The sequence below is a fragment of the Lutjanus erythropterus genome, chromosome 7 (assembly GCF_056507025.1).
Source record: "Lutjanus erythropterus isolate fLutEry1 chromosome 7, fLutEry1.hap2, whole genome shotgun sequence".
Lineage (NCBI taxonomy): Eukaryota > Metazoa > Chordata > Actinopteri > Lutjaniformes > Lutjanidae > Lutjanus > Lutjanus erythropterus.
In genome coordinates, this window is record NC_139323.1 from 36527478 (window position 1) to 36537538 (window position 10061).

General features: G+C 35.7%; 1 protein-coding gene across 1 annotated transcript; it reads right to left on the minus strand.

Moving 5' to 3' along the window:
• Positions 1-577: 577 nt before the first annotated feature.
• LOC146324342 (homeodomain-interacting protein kinase 2-like) lies at positions 578-4772 on the minus strand. Its single transcript, XM_084722315.1, is given in 10 exon segments — positions 578-777; positions 1036-1238; positions 1489-1773; positions 1840-2078; positions 2132-2200; positions 2315-2437; positions 3253-3376; positions 3565-3746; positions 4283-4474; positions 4578-4772. Coding segments are annotated over 10 exon segments (1782 nt in total). The 3' UTR covers positions 578-607.
• Between the last annotated feature and the right edge of the window lie 5289 nt (positions 4773-10061).

Below are 10061 nucleotides of genomic sequence, written 5' to 3' on the forward strand. Positions count from 1 at the left end.
AAATTTTATTAGAGTAAGCAATCAAGAAGGTGGTCAAGGAAACTGTAGAGGCAGATTTAAAAAGACAGACAAACACAAAATGCATTTTAATTATTTTAATGAATATCAAGTAGTTTACAGTTCCAGAGAAAGTTCAAGCAGAGGATTGTGCGTTCAGGTCAGGGTGTTCGCTGAGGGTTATCATGGGCAACTGGACTTGCTTAGGTTCTTGAAGAGGTTTTGCTTCTCACCAAAGAGGCTTCTTCGGTTCCAGGTATTTATGTGGGGTTGTTAACATCTTGAAAGGCGTGTGACTCCTGGACTCCATCAAGTGAACCGTTAGAGTTACCTGAGTAAAGGTGTGAGTGGGTGTCACCGACTCACATGATGGCAGGGTGAGGCAGCAACTCACAACTTTACTCAGGTGACCCAAACGGTTGGAGGGGCGGGTCCATGAGTCACATACTGTACCTCTCAAGGTGTTACGACCACAGAGGTTCAATATCTGGAACTCCCCACTGCTCAGTAAGAACTGAAGAAGCCTCTTGGATGAGAGGTGAAACCTAAGTCCAGTTTCCTACGATAACCCTCAGTTCTGCACGTATGTGGGTCTGGCAGGAAGGAGGCATCAGTAAAGTTTTAAGTGACGTCCTTCTCTTCCATCCAGACTTTGCCTCCTCTTCTTGACTGGGGAAGTTTCTTGTTTTGAGCCTGAAGCCTCCTCATCAGCGCTCTTCCTCCTCTTGAGGTGACTGACTGGGGTTGAGCTGGACCAGGCTTCTGTACCGCTGAGTAGTTCTATAAAAAAAATTATTAAAAAGGGTGTTTGATTGTTCACAGAGCCAATACTTTACAAGGTAGGCTACATCTAAATGATCAAATACCTCCCAGGTTAATTTTCAATTAGCAATTCTGGGGAAGGGTCCATTTAATGGGAAATTTTCCATTATAAGCCATCAAAAGTTTTTATAACACAGAAGAAAAGACGTTAATTGATTTAAAATAAATTGATCCTGTGTGTGTGTGTGTTGAGAGATAGATGATAGATGATCTTACTTCTGATACTGTCTGTCAGCTCTTTGTTGAGGTTTAGACTCTTGCTCTTCTTTGTTGGCGAGTCGTCCGAGGTTCTGCACGGATCAGCATCATCCCTCTTTCTTTTAGGGAGCGGTGACTTTCGTGGGCTCGTTTGGTCACCTGTCTCTGTCGGTGGTACATCCTGGCATTCAGTCCTTTTCTGAGCCGGGGTGGCGTCTGGGCTTCTGTGTCGATTAAAGAAATGTTTGAATCTCTTGCATCTCAAAGCAATCGTCAAGTCACATGACTTGGACTTAGTTACGTATTTAATGACTTAAGGCTCGACTTTACAAAAGTCACTTCACCTGGAGTTTAGAATTTGTGTCATTCTTCTCTTCTAACTCTCAGCAAGAAAGAAAATAAAATTATTTTGCAAAACTATTCATCCAAAATGTCAAATAATCATTTCAGGATGATATTTCAAACACCTACCTGTTGCCACACTCTGACTCGTCAAAACCATCCTTTTTTCTTTTCTTTCCTGAACTGGTTCCCCAGCTGATGACTTTGCTGCTGATGCTTTGGAGAAGGTTTTGCTCCCTGCCGCTCAGCCCAGCAGAACTGGCCTCATGTGGAGCCCTGTGGTCGGCCGGGCCGGCATTGCTGTCGGTGGTCTCTCTAATCGAGCCTGTCTCCTGGCTCACCTGAGCCATGGCCTCGCCATCATCAGGGCTCACACGCTGACAGATGCTCATCAGCTTCACACTAGACTTTACACTGGAAGACAACCAATCATTGAGTCAAACAACTACATATCTACATCAGCACAGAGAGAATACACACTGCATCTGAGCTCACACTTACTAGGTGTTGTCGAACGTGCCAGTGAGGTGGCTCATTGTTAGAAATGGATGCTGGAGGATTTGGCTTGGTGTGATTCTTTCAGAGGCGTCCACCATCAGCATCTTTGTTACCAAGTTGACAAAACTCGCCTGGTCACATGCATCAGCACTGGCCTCTTCTTCTGAGTGATTATGAGACGCCTTATGAAGGATCAGAATAAAAGAAAGTGGTAAGAAAATCTGAACTTTTCAAAAAAAAAAAAAAAAAGAGTTCTCTAAGATTGATATCTTACCCTCTTGAGGTCATCCAGGCTGGCAATCACGTGCGGTCTACAGGTGAAATTTCTGACTTCAAGTGGTGACTAAAGAGAAGAAATGCTTCAGTTAGCTAATATGTTACTAATGCAGTGACAGACTAAAGCAAGGAGACAAAACCTTTACTTAAACACAGTGAGATGACAGACAAATAACTTTACCATAAATCTCCATACGCAGGGCACTGACTGTACATATCCTGCACTGAAAAACGTATTTGTATGCACCCCAGCAGACAGGACACGGTCGGGAGGTCGTCCAATCGTGTATAAGATATGTCTCACCTGTGGGGACAACCACAGGCAATGCAGCAACTGGACCACATGCATCCTCATTTTTCACTTAGCGAGAGCAATGAAATGGTTTTGCAAAATATGATGCAAAATAATGCATGCTTTTGCCCTCTCATAGACCAGGGCCTGGTCACATTTACCATGCTTCTGTGGGTCTTTTTTGCCGTATCATCACCATACGTATACAACCAATGAATTGTTGTGATTGCAAAGTTTTTCATAGATAACTCTTTTAAGTGTGGCTATTAGACTAACAAGAAGGTTCTGAGTTTGAATTCCCAAGCTGGCTGGGGGGCTCGGGAGTTTGTGGCTGCAACAGGACCTTTCTTTGTGGAGTTTGTGTGTTCTCCTGGTGCCTGTGTGGGTTCTCTACAGGTACTCCAGCTTCCGCCTCCACCGTCCAAAGACTAGGCTGTTGATTTTTATTATTTGGGACAAGGGTTTAGTTGGCGTTGGTGTTGGCTTTGGGGGATGAGGACGAAACTCTAACTATGCATATTTGCTTCAAGTTTTTCAAGCAAGGTGGATAAAACTGAGTCTTTTTCAAAGGCACGTCAAGTTTTCGATAAACAGAGAGAATATTGAGAATATTGACCGAATAAGAAATATTCTCAGAACATTCAAGTGGCTGGTGCTCGAATGAACGAACGCTCAGTCACACAACTGATTATCACAGTATATCATGTTTCAAAAAATGCTATTCTTCTTGTTACTTTCTCTCTCTATTTTTAAAAAAATACAAAAACAGTATGGTTGAATATTTATGTTGTGTTTTAAATATGATACTTTTGAAGTGTGACACGTACCATATCATATTCATCACTGGCAGGGAACAGTGTAATGCCCATCAACATTTCAGCTGCAATGCAGCCCAGAGACCAGACGTCGATCGCCTCGTCGAAGGAAGATCCCAGCAGGATCTCTGGAGCCCTTTGACAAGCAAGAGAAACATTAACTGTGGTTATAAAGTCTAAGACGTAAAAGTTTAAGAAGTAAACTCCTCTTTACTGTCTACATTTAACTGTCATTTTCTTAAATAGTTAATCTTTTAGTCAGATGTAAGCCTGAATAAAAACTTTTCATTCATTTGATTTCCAGATGTGCTGTCAGTTACTTACCTGTACCATAAGGTCTGAACAATCGCACCCGTCTGTGCTTTCTCACTGTTAAAGGCTAAGCCAAAGTCGATGACTTTCACTCTCATTGGCTGACGTACATGATCCACCATCATGATATTTTCAGGCTTTAGATCTGCATGAATGATCCCTACGCTCTTTAGAAACTCCAGAGCTGTAGCCAACTGAAATTAGAATGACAGTAAAAATCAGTTGTACTGCAGTGTTCATCAACAAAAGCATAAAAACATTTTGATGGATGATTTTTTTAATTAGAAAAACATATATATATTTCGTAATTTTTGTCAGTAATTATAGACATGCATAGATAATTATACCGATACATTTACAGCTATTGACATTAGATTGTTTTGAGATTTACCATTATTTGTAGCCATGGTGATGACACACAGTAAGGATGATGATTGCAGGTCTTTTACTTTATTTGAAAGAGCCAAAGATGTAAATCTATTCACCATCTCTAGATTTTAGGGACATTAATTAACTTAACATTCTGCAAAAATCTTTCTTTATTTGTAATTTTAGGATTTTACTATTTAATATCCTGGTCAGTGCTCGCAATTTAAGAGGAAACATGCTTTCATATATTAATGGAGTTTTTGATAAAACTAATCCATGCATTTAAGAGATGAGGTGCACCTCACGTCTATTGTTTTAGATCCACAATAAAATGTGTTACTTGTGCGCTGCAAAAACAAACCTGCTGTATGATGGGTCGGATCTTCGCCAACTTTAGAGTCTTAAAACATCTTTTCTCCTGGAATTCCCTGAGACTCATGTCGAGCTTCTCAAACTCAAGACAAAACCGCCCGTTGTAGCTGAAGGAGCCGTTCCATCTGACGATGTTGAACCTGTCTGAGTTTAGTTCTTTCAGCCTTTTAAGGATTTCCGCCTGAGTGCATGAGAAATTAGAGAGATTTGATGTGAATACAATGCAAGTTTTAATTATTACACAATATAAGTCAATATATACATTAATATAAGTCAAGTTGCACCTCTTCCTTTGCCACCTCAGTGCATTCCTTGGTTTTGAAGATTTTTAAAGCCACCATTTCATTCGTGGCTAACTTCTTGCACTGGACGACCTCTCCATAGACGCCACACCCGAGGCGAGCCTGCACCTCATAGTCAGAGGAGGCAGACGAGATCAGGTCTCCTACAACGACCTCAAAGTCCTGGTCGTCACTCATGGCACAAAATAAAATCTTCTGTTGATTTCTCACACCTGAGATGAGAGGAGAAAATAAGGAATTTATACACACAACGTCATATCTCATCTCTCAGAGACGGCCAGCTATCATTTCAGCATTGAAAATGAGCTTAAACAAAACAAAGAAATATTGCTCACTACTACTACTCCTTCAATATATATATATATACATATATATATATATATATATATATATATATATATATATATATATATATATATATATATGTTTATATATATATATTTATTTATTTATTTATTGTAAATGCATTATAAAAAACAAACCCATACTGTAAGTAAACTTGTGCTCATATTAAAAAAAATCTTTGTTTTCACTGTTACTTTATGTCAAGTACATTAGTTGTGAACCAACCATACCAAGTATATCTACAATGCAATCATTAAAACTTGACTTTAAGAAGAGAATTTAATCAACTTACCAGATGTCCAAAGGTGACTTGACGTCAGTGATGTTCTGTGTTGAATTTCAGTGTAAAATAACTGTTACGAGACAAAACGGTTCAAGGTTGTTTTAAGCTAATGAGCGAACAAACGAGCGAGTAGATCAGGTCAAAATGACAGAAATAATGAAGTCCGGTCATCTCTCCTTCAGTATATGTAAGTGTGACATTCTACTGGTTCTGTTTCATCATCATGTCATCATAGATGTGGATGGAATAGAACTCTTAACCATAGAATGAGTGTTCCATAAGTGAACATGTTATTACACTGTAATAGAGGAAAAACAAATGCAAACACAAGTAACATAAATCCCCAACTCTCTGTAGCTCTGTGCAATTATCCATTTTACAATATTATTTAAGTATTATCCTATACGCCATTTTGTATCTTATCTTATCTTATCTTATCTTATCTTATCTTATCTTATCTTATCTTATCTTATCTTATCTTATCTTATTTTATCTATCTGCCCTTTTAACCCTCTATGGTACCATGTTGCCCTCAGGCAACAAACCCATTTTTGCCCTGTCACATCTCCACAATGCATCCCTTTAAATGATGCAATACTTTAAAAAAGAGGTAAAACCATAGGGAACCATTAACAATGCTTTAAGTTGTCACATGACCTCCAGGAAGTGATTTTGAAACCCTTCTTGGCGGGCTTTTTCTAAGGAGACAGCTCTGCTATCTTGCTGCAAAAAAAAGACTCTCAAAAAGTTATTTTTTGTCCCTTTTCCACCTGGAAAAAAATGTCTTCACACTAATAGGTGAGTAAACTTTAAGTTTTGATAGTTTCATGCAACTTATTTACTAATTTAATAGTGGATACTTGTTAAAATGCAGCTGTTGCCCTGAGGCAACAACGTGCCATCATGGAAAGTTGCAATGTTGCCTGCAACAGTGAACCATTATGGAATCACTATAGCAAACACAACACTGACCACTGGCCTATTTGGGTGGAGAAAAAGGGCAGATGCAGATACCCTGGATGTAAAGGTATAGTGAAATCACAGTGCACAAAATGTGTCACCTGCCTGTGCTTCACTCCTGAAAAAAACTGCTTCATGGAGTTCCATAAGCAGTGAGCAGCAACACCACAAGTGATGGCAACACATGTCAGGAAAGACACAGGGGACTGACACAAAACATGCACTGAAATAAAGCAGTGATGATCAAACACTGGAATTTGTTGTTTTTGTTTTTCAAATGGTTATGATAATGGTTATCTTTGTTGATTTAAGTAGTTTAAAGTTTTATACTTTACACATTTATTTCAGTGGGTTGTTCCTAATTGGTACAATGTTGCCTACAGGCAACATTTAGCCAAGAAACTTTTTAAATTCTTTTTAAAACTCTTTTTAATTTAAAATTTAAAATGAATTGTGACTTCTTGATGTTATTGAATATTTTTGCATATGTTTATGAAATAAACAATGTTCAAATTGGAAAAGGAACATTCTTTTTCACTTATGCACCATTATGGTACAATGTTGCCTACAGGCAACGAACCCCAAAAACTTCCAAAAATAAAAATAAAAATAAAATTTCTTCAGATTATGTTTATTTAGTCTATTTTGAGACATAAAAACACATTTCCCTCACTCACATCATAATTTGTACCATAGAGGGATATGACCATACATACATACATACATACATACATACATATGACCATACATACATACATACACATACATACATATGAGCATACATACATACATACATACATACATATGACCATACATGCATACATACATACATACATACATACATACATACATACATATGAGCATACATACATACATACATATGAGCATACATACATATGAGCATACATACATACATACGTACATACATATGAGCATACATACATATGAGCATACATTCATACATATGGCCAAACATATGACCATGCATACAAACATACATACAAATGACCATACATACATACATACATACACATGAGAATACATACATACATATGACCATGCATACATACATATGAGCATACATACATACATATGACCATGCATACATACATATGAGCATACATACATACATATGAGCATACATACATACATACATACATATGACCATACATACATACATACATACATACATACATACATACATACATACATATATATGACCATACATACATACATACATACATACATACATATATAAATTCTTTTTATAATTCTTTTTAATTTAAAATTTAAAATGAATTGTGACTTCTTGATGTTATTGAATATTTTTGCATATGTTTATGAAATAAACAATGTTCAAATTGGAAAAGGAACATTCTTTTTCACTTATGCACCATTATGGTACAATGTTGCCTACAGGCAACGAACCCCAAAAACTTCCAAAAATAAAAATAAAAATAAAATTTCTTCAGATTATGTTTATTTAGTCTGTTTTGAGACATAAAAACACATTTCCCTCACTGGCATCATAATGTGTACCATAGAGGGATATGACCATACATACATACATACATACATACATACATACATATGAGCATACATACATAGATACATATGACCATACATGCATACATACATACATGAGCATACATACATACATACATATGAGCACAAATACATACATACATACATACATATGAGCATACATACATACAAACATACGTACATACATATGAGCATACATACATATGAGCATACATTCATACATATGGCCAAACATATGACCATGCATACAAACATGCATACATATGACCATACATACATACATACATACATATGACCATATATACATATGACCATGCATACATACATACATATGAACATACATACTTACATACATACTTATGACCATACATGCATACATACATACATACATACATATGACCATACATACATATGACCATGCATACATTCATATGACCATACATACATACACACATACATACATACATATGGTCATACATATGACCATGCATACATACATATATACATACATACATACATATGAGCATACATGCATACATACATACATATATATGACCATGCATACATAGATACATGTGACCATACATACATACATACATACATATGAGCATACATACATACATACATACATATGAGCATACATACATACATACATATGAGCATAAATACATACATACATACATATGAGCATACAGACATGCATACATACATATGAGCATACATACATATGAGCATACATTCATACATATGGCCATACATACATACATACATACATACATACATACTTATGACCATACATGCATACATATGACCATGCATACAAACATACATACATATGACCATACAAACATACATACATACATACATATGACCATATATACATATGACCATGCATACATACATACATACATATGACCATACATACATACATACATACATACATACATACATATGACCATACATACATATGACCATGCATACATTCATATGACCTTACATACATACACACATACATACATACATACATACATATGGTCATACATATGACCATGCATACATACATATGGTCATACATATGACCATACATGCATACATACATACATACATATGACCATGCATACATACATAAATGTGACCATACATACATACATACATATGAGCATACATACATATGAGCATATATACATACATACTTATGACCATACATACATACATACATACATATGAGAATACATACATACATATGACCATGCATACATACATATGACCATACATACATACATATGAGAATACATACATACATATGACCATGCATACATACATATGACCATACATACATACATATGACGATACATACATACATACATACATACATACATACATACATATATATGACCATACATACATACATACATATATATATAAATTCTTTTTATAATTCTTTTAAATTTAAAATTTAAAATGAATTGTGACTTCTTGATGTTATTGAATATTTTTGCATATGTTTATGAAATAAACAATGTTCAAATTGGAAAAGGAACGTTCTTTTTCACTTATGCACCATTATGGTACAATGTTGCCTACAGGCAACGAACCCCAAAAACTTCCAAAATAAAAATGAAAATAAAAATAAAATTTCTTCAGATTATGTTTATTTAGTCTATTTTGAGACATAAAACACATTTCCCTCACTGGCATCATAATGTGTACCATAGAGGGATATGACCATACATACATACAAACATACATACATACATACATATGACCATACATGCATACATACATACATACATGTGACCATGCATACATACATACATACATATGAGCATACATACATACATACATATGAGCATACATACATACATATATACATACATACATACATACATACATACATACATACATATGAGCATACATACATACATACACACATACATACATACATACATACATACAGACATATGACCATACATACATATGAGCATACATACATATATACATACATACATATGACCATGCATATATACATACATACATATGAGCATACATACATACATATGACCATGCATACATACATACATATGAGCATACATACATACATATGACCATGCATACATACATACATACATACATACATACATATGACCATGCATACATACATACATATGACCATGCATACATACATACATATGAGCATACAGACATACATATGAGCATACATACATACATACATATGAGCATGCAACCATACATACATACATACATACATACATACATACATATGGCCATATATATGACCATGCATACATACATATGAACATACATACATACAT